General features: G+C 43.8%; 1 protein-coding gene across 3 annotated transcripts in view; it reads right to left on the bottom strand.

Annotated features, from left to right (window-relative positions):
* The window catches only part of FLVCR2 (FLVCR choline and putative heme transporter 2), a 48,425-nt gene that overhangs the window by 16,699 nt on the left and 15,643 nt on the right, over positions 1-16,083 (bottom strand). For all 3 annotated transcript variants that reach the window (XM_083616238.1, XM_083616237.1, XM_083616239.1), the window contains exons 2-6: positions 13,715-13,856; positions 13,045-13,185; positions 7,934-8,001; positions 7,134-7,237; positions 121-231 (exon numbers count right to left, since the gene is read on the bottom strand). In XM_083616238.1, the coding sequence (XP_083472364.1) occupies positions 121-231; positions 7,134-7,237; positions 7,934-8,001; positions 13,045-13,185; positions 13,715-13,856 (566 nt within the window). The remainder of the gene's footprint in view (positions 1-120; positions 232-7,133; positions 7,238-7,933; positions 8,002-13,044; positions 13,186-13,714; positions 13,857-16,083) is intronic.

Here is a 16,083-nt window from a genome sequence, read left to right as displayed (position 1 = left end):
AGAGAGAAAGAAGAGGCATCTTCATCTCCATGTCAGAGGCAGCCGCCAAATGCCTTCAGAGGGAAACTCCTTCAAAGAAGAGAAAATTCACCCTGGGTGTGAGAGGAGAAGCAAACTTACCCCAGCACACCTGCTGTCACAAAGACCACCCAGATATGGCCTAGGTCCAGAGTAAACGTGAAAACCACCATGCCCACAAATGACATGATGTAAACCAACAGAGTTGTCTGCCTGTAACAAACAAAACACAATCAGAATGAAGCTACTCCTCTTACACTGTATTCAATGTTTTTAAATTCAGATTTCATTACATTTTAACTAAAATTAAGTTCTATTGTGGGGGGAAACCCCAATAAAAAAATCAAATTAATCCAACAGCCTGACAATATTCATCTTTGCACGCAAGAAAGTTGCAGGGGCTACTCAACCTGCAGCCAGGCCGGCAAACGTCTCCTGACAGCAATAGGCCAAAGGAGGTCATGCAATCAGACCTAGAACTTGTGGACATCTAAGGAAGCTTAGTGTTGAAAGATTCAGGATGGCTAAAATGAAGTACAGTCATACCTTGGTTGTCGAACACCCTGGAACTTCAACATTTTGGCTCCCAAATGATCAAAACCAAGAAGTGACTGTTCTGGTTTTTGAACATTCTTTTGGAAGCCGAACGTCCGATGGGGCTTCCGCAGCTTCTGATTGGATGCAGGAGCTTCTTGCAGCCAATCAGAAGCCGTGATTTGGAAGTCGAACACTTTGGAAATCAAACTGATTCCCTTCAACAACCAAGGTACGGCTGTACTTAATTCACGCAGCGTGTAGTTAAACTATGGGACTCGATGGGCAAATAGCCTGATCCAGCAGGCCCTTCTTAAGTTCTTAGCTATAGAAAGTGGCAGGCCAGTCCCACCTAACTAGGCAGAGTGAAGTGGCCACCTCAGGTGTCTGGTAATAGCACCAAGTTGTTGGAACGCAGTTCTATGTGGTGTGCACAACCCGCCTCACACCTCCTAGGCTACCTTGCTGCCCCCAGTTTCATTGGAGGAGGGTGTCTCACGCCATCCTCTCCTTCACCTCAGGCAGCAAAATGTATTGAGCTGGCCCTAGAAAGAGACTGTGGACCTCATAGTGGTATATTTAGAATGTCACTTTTTAATTTCTGTAATTAAATTAAACACAGGGTATCCTACACAGATGCTGGTAAGAACCAATAGGTATAGGAAACTGAAGAAATTAACAAGGCCAGTTAGTGAAGCTGACACTTGGCTTATTTCTTGAGAAGCTTTCAATAGTATGCAGGGATTAAAGTAGAGAGCGCAGTCAGGAAAGCAGGAAAATCCAAGGACAACTTGAGGATATAAAAAGCACATGGAAATCACTCGCTGCTGCATTTGCCTAGGAAATTAATCTACAGCCGCTCTGAAGGAGATGGCAGCTATTTTTATGCAAGAGCAGAGGTAGAATGTGGGTCCTGCAACAGTCTCCTGAACTTTGCACTGCATCTTACTGCATTGTTAAGCTATCTACCTCAGTCAGATAGACAGGGAAAAGAGCCTCATGCATGAGGCTGCACCAGCTTTCCTGAATTCCCTGAAAACCCCCATTGCAGTGTTATGTCACTGTAGGGACAACAAAATGATGGCTGCCTGGTTATCATGGGAGGAGCACTGCTGCCGCCGCCATCACTCCTCTTGCCCTCCTTGTCCTCCTCCTCTGCCAGAAGTAGGGCCCCGCCAATATGTCCTACCCCCCATTTCTTACATCTGTAATTCAAAATTTGTCAAATCCTGTTCTACCTTTTGTGTAAAAGAGTAAGACTTCCCATTGCTCAGGGACTAGTGAGAAAGCCTGACCTGGAAGATTTTCTAAAGGTCAAGGAGCATCCTCTACTGCTTGGAAGAGGCTTCTGTAGCTGCTCTCAACATGAACTGGCTGAGGTCCCTAAAGTCACCAGCTTCTGACCTATAGCCTGGCAGAGTCCAGACAAATGCTCAAATGTGGTATTGTGAGATATTGCAGTTGAATAAAAAGGACGGGGGTGGCGCTGTGGGTTAAACCACTGAGCCTAAGACTTGCCGATCGGAAGGTCGGCGGTTCGAATCCCCGTGACGGGGTGAGCTCCCATTGTTCGGTCCCTGCTCCTGCCAACCTAGCAGTTCGAAAGCACGTCAAAGTGCAAGTAGATAAATAGGTACCGCTCCGACGGGAAGGTAAACGGTGTTTCTGTGCACTGTTCTGGTTTGCCAGAAGCGGCTTAGTCATGGTGGCCACATGACCCGGAAGCTGTATGCCGGCTCCCTTGGCCAATAAAGCGAGATGAGCGCTGCAACCCCAGAGTTGGTCATGACTGGACCTAATGGTCAGGGGTCCCTTTACCTTAAAAAGGTAACAAGCTTTCTGTTCCCAGCAGTGAACAGCATGGCAGGGCTGTACCTCTCCCCTGACCTCTGGCTGGTGTGTTGCTGCATTATCCTGGGATGGGGAGGAGCACAGTGGCAGCAAGGTTGACATGGTGCAAGTGCACTGGCAGAGCCAATCTAGTATTCCTGGTGGTACATTTGTGAAGTCTGATTCATGCTCCTCACCCTCTCCCTCATTGTATGTGACAACATCTCAGTTGGACAGAGGTGGGCAACACAGCCCCGGGCTGCTGGCTATACATTTGCAAGAGAGAAGGGGGGTTAGTAATGGCCTCTTGCTTTGGGACACTCGGCCACATAACCTGTCAGGATTGAAGCCTTCAATCAACCAAGAAAGGTCTCCCTGCTTCTCCCAACTACTGGCCCTTTAATTGGTAATTTTTTGAACTTGCAGGACCTGGGGGACCTTTACTAACTGAAAGCTCTAATCCTAAATAAACTTCCTTAGAAGTAAGTCCACTGAACTGAATGGGACTTCCTTCTGGGTAAATATCTTGTTCATGATGATGGACACCGTGCAATTGTACAGCCATCTTATTGTCTGCACCATGGCCTTTTGCACATGCTACTACACAGGAAACAACATACAATCACTTCCTGCATTGTTTTTGAAGCATATTTATATGGAATAGCAGAGCTTTGAAGCTGATCCAAGCTACTTTACAGTATTAAAGTAAGAACAGGAGTGAGAACAGGGCTTCAGTACACTTGCTAAGTATTCCTTGGGTGGAGCAGGGATGGTGAGAGACATTTTACACGCAGATTTTTAGGATCTCCCTGGATTTCACCTTTAAAAAATCTGCTAGGGAACAGGGAGTGATTTCTCGTATTTTTCACTCTATAAGACTCACCAGACCACAAGACGCACCTAGTTTTTGGAGGAGGAAAACAAGAAAAAAATATTCTGAATCTCAGAAGCCAGAACAGCAAGAGGGATCACTGCACAGTGAAAGCAGCAATCCCTCTTGCTGTTCTGGCTTCTGGGATAGCTGCGCAGCCTGCATTCACTCCATAAGATGCACACACATTTTCCCCTTACTTTTTAGGAGGGAAAAAGTGAGTCTTATAGAGCCAAAAATACGGTACTTTAATATGGGAAGAGGACAAGAGAGGCTGAGACTGAGTCATCCAAACCTAGTTAGCACTCTGCAGTTGAGTTTACTATTAAAAGGAGTGAGATTAAGGGCAGTCACGATTTGCATTCTACTTCTAGTCAACTGTGGAAGAGCAATAACTCAGCAGGGCTGCTAAAGTACAGAGTTACTGTTTACAGTGGTAGGAGGTATATATAAGTTCAGTGATTACAGTTCTGCGTTGGGTCAGAGATCTATCCTTAAGGCTTAATGGGAGGGCAGCCTGCTATTTTCAGAGCAAACATGCACAGAACGACAAGAAGCTGCCAAGCTGTTATAACCAGGATACAGTAAAATTGTATCCATCTTGCTTCACTCTGAAAAAGCACTCTCTGTAAGGACCCTGCATTCCAAAGAATGGCTTGGCAGAAGGGATGTGTACCTTTCCCAGTTATATAAAGGGCAGATCAGCAACAGTTGCCGTACGGCGCCCCTGTCAAGCTAAGAGAAAAGGAAAAAATAACGCCCCGCTATTTGGTTTCAGCTCAAAGAGAGTGTCACAGAAGCCCTTACCCACATGATCTAATTGGTCATGCAACTTCTCAAAAGCTTCCTTCTCAAATGATAATAATAATTTTAAAAACCTCTTTCTGTACTTTAGGGGATTTATAGCATTTGTGCTTATGTGTGCATGGATTAATTCTTATCCATAAGTGGTAAAAACGGCAAGAGGCTTTGCAGGATCCTTGTTAAATCAGATGAGCAGAAACACATCACTCCCTAGCAGCTAAATTCACCCAAAAGAATTCATTTTACTCACCTCTGCTTCAGAGTAGTCCTACATGTTACTGCAGGAAACAGGCCGATCCCCCCCCCCCCCGGAAGTGATAGTTGAACCCTTAGCCGATAAATATCTACAAATTACACATCTGGGAGCCATATTTGCTTTGGCAGCTGAGAAGCTCCAGTCCAGTTATGTTAATGCACCATACTTTATGCTGTTGATTTTCATCCTTTATGCTGTAGATGTTACTGGTTATGTTGTGCGATTTTAGAGGAATCCCTTTGTTGTTTATTGTGAAGGCCTTTGGCTACGTACAATTAATTGATTGATTGATACTGAGGGAAGCATAAACCAAGTGTTCACCTCACTGCACTAAAGTGAGGGCGAGGGAGGTATCTGCAGGGGAGAATGGTTTATTCTTCCCCTGAAAGTCTATTATTTGCCAAGATAATAATGCCTCCTTCCTCCTCCACATACTTCTTCACTTGTTCCTTCTGTCATCCCAGCTTAACTATGTGCAGAGCCTCTATAGAAAGCATGATGTTAAGCAGTGCTAAAAACTAGCCGTTAGGGGCTGCTGTTTAAGACAGAAAGCCCTTTGGCAGAGATTTCCATGCAGTGGTACAGCTGCCTTCTGGGAAGTATAAATCAGGAAGGCCACACGCCTGGAGCAGGCCTGGATTGAGTCACACCACCAGTTTCACAACACTTGTGAGGATATAGGAAGTATCCTTATACAGGGTCACTGAATTATAGTATGTGCAGTTAGAGGGACAGTGACAACTCTGTGCCGCACATTGGGTAATTTTTTTAAAAAATGCCTTTAGAAATACTTAAGCATATTTATGAAACCCAGATATTTAACGACTGTTTGAACACACCACAGTGGCAGAAAATTAAAAGTTTTTGTCCCTAGGTCCCAAACTTTCAATAGCTCTAGCTTTGCAAAACAGAAGACACTAAGACAACCCACAGCCTTCTGCAAAATTCCTACTTCCTAGCTCTTCACCACTCAACTTTTCAATTCCGGTCCATTACAGTGGTACCTCGGGTTACAGACACTTCAGGTTACAGACTCCGCTAACCCAGAAATAGTACCTCAGGTTAAGAACTTTGCTTCAGGATGAGAACAGAAATTGTGCTCCGGCGGCGCAGCAGCAGTGGGAGGCCCCATTAGCTAAAGTGGTGCTTCAGGTTAAGAACAGTTTCAGGTTAAGAACGGACCTCCGGAATGAATTAAGTACGGTACATAACCCAAGGTACCACTGTATTAACCTCTCCTGCATTCTGAAGAGTGCTTTGAGATCTGTCTTTGCTCTTGGTTTTCCTCACAATACTTTGTTTGTGGGCACTCTCACTCACTTTCATTGCCTTATCACAGAAAATCTTCATGCTGAGGTAAGGCATTTGTTTTATCAGATAAAAACTTGTATCACTTCAGTTTTATTATATTAGTGGTTGGCTTTAATTGCTGTGAGCTGCCTTGAGTGGTGTGAAGGCACCAGAAAAGCAGGAAACACATTCTTATATAACTAAATACATTTGCAGGGGAGAATCAGTGGCCGGGGGGGCGGGGGGAGTTCAGCATCCCTACCTCCTGCCCAGCAATCATTCCTTGTGTCAGCACACATCTGCCAAGAGAACATCTAGTCTGGACCTAAGAGGAATATTGTGGTGCATCTGAATTCCCCTTTACTCTAGCTACACACCTCTCTTTCCCTAGAAACACATTCAAAAAGTTACAGACATATCTTAGGAAGTAAATCAATGCAATATCTTAGGGATGCTACACATTTAAACCAGCCTTTCTACAATATGAGGGACATGGGTGGTGCTGTGGGTTAAACCACAGAGCCTAGGACTTGCTGATCAGAAGGTCAGCGGTTCAATGAATGTTAAAATGATGTTGGATTGAAATTAAGAGGCATTAGCAACAAGGTCAATAAGAATATGTAAAAATGGACTGATAATGGATGAAAATATTCAGTTATAATATGTTAAGATATAGAGTGAGGATAAATGAAAGTGGGTAAGGATTTGCTGAACTGACTATGTGAACGGGAATACATAAAAGGGAGGTGTGAGGAGGTCAAGGAAACAAGCAAATGAGCTTAAAGATATCAAAAAATAGATGTGTTTTTTAATTTTTTTCTAGCTATTTGTTTTTTGTATCTTGTATTTTCCTTTTTTTTCTATGTACTTTTGTATTTTTTGTATTTTTCCTTATTTCTTCTTTTTTTTGTTTTCCTTTTATTCGGTAAATCTCTGTTTTTTGTAAAACCTTAATAAATATTAAAAAAAAAAAAAACAGAAGGTCAGCGGTTCGAGCTCCCGTTGCTCGGTCCCTGCTCCTGCCAACCTAGCAGTTCGAAAGCACGTCAAAGTGCAAGTAGATAAATAGGTACCGCTCCGGTGGGAAGGTAAACGGCGTTTCCGTGTGCTGCTCTGGTTCACCTGAAGCAGCTTAGTCCTGCTGGCCACATGACCCGGAAGCTGTACGCCAGCTCCCTCGGCCAATAAAGCGAGATGAGCGCCGCAACCCCTTTACCTTTACTTCTACAATATATAAAAATGCTCTTGGACCTCTTGGCAAGCCTTTACCCCAAACTGTGATCCCCGCCTCCTCCTCCCACCAACCTTTTAAAAAATAAACAAAATGCTATACTTTCTGTTAGTCTCTCCAATGCACAGTTCATTTAGCTAGGACAAGCACAGCCTCACACTGCAAATAGCAGACGTCACAGGCGCATGTGCCAAGGATTTCAGCCAAATAGCTCCAAAGCTCTTCCAAAGCAGGAAGCAGCTCCTGCAGAGTTTCCCCCTATACTTACCCACTGAATAGGAGTGGTATAAAGGACTTACTTGTATGTTTTGGTTCTGTCCAGCCAGAGGCCAGTGATCAAAGCTCCAACCATGCCAGCCACGACAATGGTGAGGCCAATTCGACCAGCGTTCAGCTGCTCATCCTGCATCAGCAACACACAAATGCACAGAGCAGTTTGCTTTCAAACTCGCAAACAGCTGGAGGGACAACAGGAGACCTCAGGGTGGAACCAAGAGCACTGAAAACCGATGTGGTACGCAGCACCCAGGGGTTAGGCTAGGACCAGAGAGACCCTGTTCAGGGCTCCACTCCAGCAGTGAGGCTCACTAGGTGAGAATCTTCCTTCAGGCAATGGAATGAGAACCTGCTCCAGTCTGACGGCCACATACTCACATGCACAATTTCCCAAGGGCAGCATGCCAATGATTAAAGAGGCCGGCGGCAAAAGTGGACATGGACTAGGGAGAATCTGGAGGCATTATCAGCACTACTAGGCTTTGAAGATACTGTTGGGAGGTGGTATTATATTCCTGAACCACACGCGTACACAAAATCAGGAGTGTTTTCCCACGCACAAGGCTTAAAACGACATTCTGCTTGGAATATGAATGCATGAAATTAGCCTTGATTTTTCGAATGCCTCTCTTCCTTTCCCCCTTGAGCATCAGAAAACGACTGAGCGCTCACATACATGGAATTAGGAGGCTCAGAAATGATTTTCAGCCTCGTGTTCTCATTCTAAGGCTCCCCCAGAACAGAGGATCGCAGGCATCTGTTATGCAGCAAGAGCCAGTGTCCTGAAGGGGAAGCCATGACAGCTGAACAGAATGTCACTTACTTTATAGTGGCTGATCACCATGCGGGTGAGTAGGGTCGAGAGAGCATAGAAGCAGCCTGTGTTTAAGCCTGGAAGGTAGATAAAAAGACAGCAAATTCATAGCGTGCCCTGGATTACGAGACACACAGCAGCACTGCCAGGTCTCAACCACAAAATCCAGTGAGGTCAAAGCTAAATCGGGGTTTGAACCCTTGTTAAAGTCTGGATGAAGACACATAGACCAGCTTTGCTGTCTTCGCAATCTTGATACTAATCTTCAGGTATTTCCTGAACACACACAACACCCTTTCCTCTTCCTGCAATTGTACACTTGAGTTTATTTATTGGGGCAAAGGGGGAATTTAAGAAATACAATACTGAATGCAGGCACACAGACGGGACAATGACTAGAAGAGGACATTACTTTGGAACAAGCATCATTCAGTGACATCAAAGCTGTTGTCTCATTAGCCAGGTAGGAGCCGGAGGGAGGGTAGAGATAATGAAAAACCCAGAGCACAGGTGAGAGGGATGCGGTACACAGGGATGCAGCCTGCAACTCCTCTTTCACAATTTTCTAGATAACTGGGCACAGCCTTTGATGTACACTTTTATTGCAGCCCAGCTCTCCCCACAAGCCCAGCCGCTGCCGCTGTCACCATTCATACTTCTAAAATAGCGTGGTGTTTCTTCACAGCTCCATCAATGTCTCTAGCGGAGCCTTTCACTGCGTTTCAGTTTCCCTGTTTAACAGGAAGGAGACAAATGAGCTGTTTCAACATCCCCAAAGCACAAGGCAGCAGTTTGGATTCCTAAAGGGGACTTGTCAGAACAATAACGAAATGCACAAAGGGCACAGATTCATCATTGGCCTCTGCCCACAGTAGAATTAATTGCCGCAGACACAGCAGTGATTTCTAAACCTTTCATCGCTATCGATCCTTTTCTTTAAAGTTAGGACCTGCTTTTGTACGATCAGGTCCAAGAGATCAGTGACAGTTCACTGCCCTTCTGCTCAGTGTGGTAGGTAATATCAATCATCATCATCATCATCATCATCATCATCATCATCACCATCATCATCTCAGGAGGATGGACTGCTAGTTTGACCACACTTACAATGAATCCAAATTCTGCCAGTAGTGCTGTGGCAAAAACAACACACTGCAGAATATTTAACATGGCCATACAGGACGCAGAATGGAAAGCCTGTTATTTACAAAAGGGAGATAAACCACATAGAAGGAAGTCAAGAACTCCCAGTCGAGAGACATGACAGTGAACTTTGAATACTCCTGTCTTCCTCAGGAGGAAGGTCGATTGCAATCACTCTGGCACACTCTTCAAACAATCAGCAAGCCAACCACCAAGGAAGTGATAAGGCAGGCAAGATGCTGACAGCACACATTCCAGGGGACCATCTGACCCTGAACATAGGCAGCAGCACACCTTGCCCTTTGTGCTACACTGTTTTGACAGAAAAATGGGATGCATTGAAGGATATGTTTAAGGCCAATAACACAGTCTTGGCGGGGTGGAGGGTGGGGGAACTGGTAGAAGTCAGGAACTTGCAAGGACTCTGAAATTCATTTCATGTCATTTGTACAAATAAAACTGCATCCTTTCTCTTGTCACAAGACCATAGCATCACAAGATTTTAGTGTGACCTTATAGGGAAGCATGCAGAGCCCTACTTGTTACAGCTGTCATTGCTGTAAAAAAACCAACCACACACACACCCAAACCAATGCGTGACTTCACTGAAAAGCTCCATGATAAATTTGGAGGCCAAAAGGAATGTCCTATTAATTTGTATGAGAAAATTAATGCCTGGCTAACTGCTCATTAGAGAAAGTTCTGTCATGTCCCTTTCTCCCCTAGTGCTTTTTGTTTGTTTGTTTGAACCTTATTAGAGTTTGAACCATTGGCAGAGTCTTGGGAAAGGGTGGAAAAAATTGCTTGTGGAGGCCAGATGAAGCCCCCGAACTGAGAGTTGGCTATCCCTGTTCCAGGCATGCTACTGCTACACCTACCTGCTCCCTGTCACAGTTTAATCCAAAGCAAGATTCACCCCCCACAATTCCCCCACACACACCTAGCAACATTTAAGTCCAATGTAGCCACAGCAGTGCAGCTGTGGAATGATTATCTGGAGGGAGGGAGATAAGTGACAAGCTGCCTCTATATAGTCCAAGATATATGAAATATTTGGTTGTTTTGGATGTTTTCAACCTGCTTATCTGTGAAAGGAGGCTGGGAAAGAGGTTAAAAGGAATAGTTTTCAAAACTATAGACTGGAAAAACCCTAGGATACTCTGGGAGGAAGGGCAGGATATAAATTGAATACATAAATCATAACACATAATAACTGAAACAAAATAAATAAATAAATAAATAAATAAAATCCTTCCAGTAGCACCTTAGAGACCAATTTAGTTATTGGTATGAGCTTTCGTGTGCATGCACACTTCTTCAGAAACCATGCACACGAAAACTCATACCAATAACTAACTTATAGGTAAAGGTAAAGGTACCCCTGCCCGTACGGACCTGTCTTGACAGACTCTAGGGTTGTGCGCTCATCTCACTCTAGAGGCCGGGAGCCAGCGCTGTCTGCAGACACTTCCGGCTCACGTGGCCAGTGTGATGACGCTGCTCCGGCGAACCGTCACCAGAGCAGCACACGGAAACGCCGTTTAGCTTCCCGCTATAAAGCAGTACCTATTTATCTACTTGCACTTAAGGGTGCTTTCAAACTGCTAGGTGGGCAGGAGCTGGGAGCGAATGACGGGAGCTCACCCCGCCGCGGGGATTCGAACCGCCGACCATGCAATCGGCAAGTCCTAGGCGCTGAGGTTTTACCCACAGCGCCACCTGCGTCCCATAACTAACTTATAGTTGGTCTCTAAGGTGCTACTGGAAGGAATTTTTATATTTTTTTAATATTTATTTTATTTTGTTTCGGCTACGGCAGACCAACACGGCTACCTACCTGTAACTAGTATATAATAACTGGCTATACATTGCTTTGGGCTGCCCTGGGCAAGATAATGCAATCAACAAATTTAACACTAATAATAACTAAATGGCCTAAATGTGAGAAATGCTCTCAGGAAGATCCATTTCCATCCTTTTTTTGGAACTGCTTTAATCCGTAACTGATCCCTGCCTCTTTCTTCTGAATTCCGTTCCACTGAATGACAGGGACAAAAAAGAGAGAGAAGACTTTCTGTCTGAAAGTCGTGCGTCTCTATTTCCTTAAAAGAATTCAAATGCGGAACAATAGTAGGACTGTCTCTAGCAACTAATTGTGATGCTCAGAGCAGCAGAGATGCCTGAATGCAAAAGACTCTGCAGTACAGTACTGGATCTGGAGGGATTAGGGAGAAGCAGGAACACTCTGCAAACTGTATTCCCACTCAAGACATCTTCTGCACTGTGCACAGGAGGAAGGAAAAAAAGACACCCCAAAAATTACTCCATCTCTTTCAGCCAGGAAGCCAAACCACCCAATCACTCCTTTGGCTACATAGCAGAACTGGAGCCAGAGCTCTCAGAGCAATGAGAGGGCTGTCTTTATAACACTGCATACCCTGATCCTTCAAATAAACAAATAAGGTGGTTGTTGTCTAGAGCTAGAGAGAACCCATAGAGAACAGGAGACATATCAATCTTTTCTGTTACTGTGGAGAGAGAACTGAACACAACCATCAAATCACTCTTGCTGTGCTAGGGCCCATAACTGAGACTTCTGTTGAGCTGAAGACATTGGGAGGAATTATGAGGCTTTGATTCTGTCTGGGCAAGCATTTCAGCTTGTCGGACGGAATAATTCCCCCTGCCACATGCTGTCCCTGTGGGTACTCCCACCCAACTCCTGAGTCAATTTTGGGGCAGAGTGTGTGTGTGCAGGAGGAGGGCGGGACAGGCCTACTGTGCAAGTGAAAGTCTTTGCTTAGGGCTTCTGCTGACAGGACTCCTCAGCTGAACCCTGCCCACACATTTCCACAGAACTTTACAACTCCTCCCTGTTTATAGATGCTTCCTCAAAGGAGGTTTCTTCATATTCTATTCAAAAACTTTCCCTTCCTTTTTATTTTCTCTGAGTTGCCTGTTTGTTAAAGGTTTTTTGGTGTGTGTGTTTGCAAAATTAGGAAGAAAAATACCGTATTTTTTTGCTCTCTAAGACGCACTTTTCCCCTCCTAAAAAGTAAGGGGAAATGTGTGTGCGCCTTATGGGGCGAATGCAGGCTGCGCAGCTATCCCAGAAGCCAGAACAGCAAGAGGGATTGCTGCTTTCGCTGCACAGCGATCCCTCTTGCTGTTCTGGCTTCTGAGATTCAGAATATTTTTTTTCTTGTTTTCCTTCTACAAAATCTAGGTGCGTCTTGTGGTCTGGTGCGTCTTATAGAGTGAAAAATACGGTACTTGTTTTAAAGCTGTCCCTCTGTACTGTGTTGGCAAATAGAGTTTCCAGTTTCAATCTTCATATTCAACTGACTGATTGAGTTAAAAATATGAAATTGCATATGCTCAGAGTTGTTGTTGTTGTTGTTTATCAAAGTTAGCTAACTGTTTATTATGGAGTTTAGCATTTAAAGCAGTGGAATAAAGTGGGGTGGAAGAGAAATGTTCATTGTGTCTTCAATACTGACACATGAAGAAATCAGAGGAGTGCCTCTAAACATTTTGATGATGGTGCTGACAGCAGCAAGAGTCTTCTGTCAAGACTAAGTACAAGGAAGCTTTCTTCTTAATAAAAAGTTACAACCTTTTACATAGGTGGGTCTAACAGAAAGGGGAACACAAATCACAACTGATCGTGGGATGTGGTTCTGACTGTCCTCTTTCCTCACACAAATATTAGTTGCAGACTGTCTTAAAGGAAATTAGAAGCTTTGGTATGTGTCTTTCTAAAAGCAGAATTTATCTTTAACTCAACTTGGAATGTTTTCTGCGTTGTTGTTTTTTTAAAAGGATGGCTTATTACAAAAGGAGTTGCTGTTTTATACTTAAGCTCGCTGCCTTGAGTACTATATGGCACAAAGGCAGCCTAAGAATTAAAGAAAACGAATGAATGACAGAGAAACTGTCATGTTGGCTGCTTCTTATCAGCAGGAAAGGAACCTTACCATAACTGACTATTAGAAGCACAAAGTTCACATTGCGAAACAGACGGACAATAGATTGCAGATAGGAATATTCCTCAGGTGATGCTGTGTGGATCAAGGCTTGGGCCCGGCTCGGGGGATGTGCAGGCTTTTCTTTGAACACTATGGAAAGAGCACAGAACCAGAAGTTAGGAATGGATTGGATGCTGTGCCCGACTCTGCAGAAGAAACAGAGAGGCATTGGCAAAGAACCTTGCAGAGCAGGGGCTGAGAACTTGTTTCCCTCATCCCGTGGGCTGATTTTGACAGATGGGTGGGGCCTCAGCCTGTCAATCACCTGATGTCACATGATCTCCTTTGGCCCTTATGAGTGATCAGATGGCGATGAAGCCATGGAAGCTTCAGCAATCAACTGATCACCGCTGCTTGCATGGCATGTGTATGGCACTTTGCAAGCCCTGGTGATTAGCTGATGAGAAGCCGATTTCAGAAAAGAATAAACCTATCTGGTGCAAACTTTAGTCATCATTCTCACCTAGAGGTTTGTCATATGGATTTCCTATTTCCAGACAGTACATATTTACAGGAAGCAGGTGTCAAAAAGAGAAGTTCACGATTTCCGGAGTTCACACAGTGTCCAAACGTGACTTATAAATCAGCCTTAAACTGTATCCCACTTAAATCTACTTACCAAAAGCTACTAAGATGAAGAGTGCTGTCGCCACAGCTGCAGTCATAAAAAACATGATGCTAATATGATAGGCCAGCTTCTCCTCCTCTTCCACATCGGGAACCAGAACTGGAGGCAGGAGGAAACCCACTGCAATGCCAAGCTAAACACAGAAAACATCATCAGATGGTGTTTGTCATCTCTCACACTTGTCTAGTCCAGTAAACTTATCTACGGTCTACGGAGGAGGTTGTTTTAAATCTACTTCATCTCATATTTTACCAAAAGCCATAAGAAGTGATCATTGCAGGACTGCCACTTATCCTGACAGGAGCAACATTATGCATTGGGTTAGTACCTTCCAACTCTACCATTTTATGATTAACAAATCCTATAAAGGCTTAGAACTCTAAAGCTATCAATTCTGCTTATGCTAGCTTCACCAGCTAAAGCCAAATTCCACAGTTTAAGCTGGCGGAGTATGCACAAATATCCAAGCATTTGGATACACTTGGCTAAACAGTATTAAGCCCACCCAACATTCATTTGAAGCCAGGCACTAGTAAAATACAGCCCTTAGGACTGAAGCAGTGTGCCTTCAACTACAAATTGTTAGGAATCATAAGTAAGAAGAATGCTGTTGTGCTCATATCCTAACAGACTTTACATAGTCATTTGGTTAGCCACTATGAAAACAGGATGCTGGACTAGAAGAGCCTCTGGCTGAATCCAGGAGGGTTCCTCTTATGTTAACTCTCAAATTGACATCAGTTAATAACAATTTGCATGTGAATATACCTATTCAACTGAGCAAAACCCCAAACAGTGTACAGAGGACCATAACACCCATAACAATGATGAAATTATAGAACATCAACATGACTAAGATACATAAGCAAAAACCTTTTGACATCTTAAGCAAAAGCTACATATTCTTACTGAAGGCTTGAAAGAATAAAAATGCATCAAAGTGTTTTCTAAAGGTTGTGAGGTTTAAGCCCAGATGAGCTCCCCATTGTCAGGAAGTTTTTTAGGCTGCCTCCTGTGAACTCTCACAATTTTATACAGCAAAGGACTTTCAACCAGGGCTCATTGCACTAGGATGCACTGAGCCTTAAGGTGTCCTAGCACTCTGTGCCTCAGCCCTATATATAATTACATTGCCGCCCTAAATACACAACAGGGTTAATTTCTTTCTTAAATTTTAAAATGCAAAGCCTTTTCAAAGAGGAAATCCAAAACTAGGCATCCTTTTTAAAGATATTCATATGAGTCGATAAGGATGGGTACTTCATATCAACCCTGTAGCTAACAAATACGGATGAACCTAATATTGTACACGCTGTGACATCCCAGCATGTCAGTTCTCCTATCTGAGACACAGGGAGAATGGGCTTAGTTAATACAGTACCTCACTCCCTTTAAGAGCAAACTCAGGTGGTGAGTGCCAACAGAAACTGATCCAAAACAGGGGTGCTGAGAAACTAAAGAGAGATATTGGCCAACTTAGGTGTGAGGGGGAGCCTGTCCAATAAGGACTAAGCATACTCACATTGGGAAACAGAAACTGGGAATTTGGTGTGGAGATGGCTGCTCTGCTGGGGGAGGTTGTAGCAGGTTGGCTGAACAGATTCTGGGAATCGCAAGGAGGCAGTGATGTTGCATTCAGGTGCTGCTTTTGCATTTCCCCTAAACATTTGATTTACCACTAAGAGAACAGGATTGTGGCCTAGATGGGCCACTGACCTAATTTAACAGACTCTTCCCTTCTTATAAACATTCCTATTGTGAGATAAAAAGACAACGTAGTATTTTGTGGCAGGTCCCACCTTCTTGTCTAACTGGGCATTCCTTCACAAGAAGTCTACTCTAAATAGACTAAGTGAACTGGAAAAACTTATTCTCTCTTTTACAGACGATGGTGCGCTCTCAGGCCAGACTTTCAGCATTTGTGACTGCTATGCAGGCTGCATGGCTGTGTCTCGCTTATCTTGTATGAAGGTGGAATCAAAGCTTTGCTTTTCTACATGGAAGACTTGACTTGCATATTTAGGTTAACGTGCCCTGCTCTGTCACAACCAACTCTAGGGACTGCTGTTTAAACACAGAACCAGAATACATCGCTTCTGTTTTGTTGGTATTACCAGCTATTTCACAATAACTGTGAAAAGGAGCAGAACTTAGGAAAACTGAAATATATAATTGTTATTACAAACATATATGACAAATGCGTTACAAAATAAATTGTGAAAACTAAATAGTTCCTCATGTTATGGTGGAGAAATTCAAATTATGGACTGTGTCATGTTTGACCTTTCAATATATTAACTTGTTTTCAATTGTGAAACCAATAATACCATCTAAACTTACAAATCATTAACTCCCACAAT

Source organism: Podarcis filfolensis (genome assembly GCF_964270895.1).
Source record: "Podarcis filfolensis genome assembly, chromosome: 1".
In the NCBI taxonomy this organism is placed as follows: domain Eukaryota; kingdom Metazoa; phylum Chordata; class Lepidosauria; order Squamata; family Lacertidae; genus Podarcis; species Podarcis filfolensis.
This window is presented reverse-complemented; position numbering and strand designations above follow the sequence as displayed.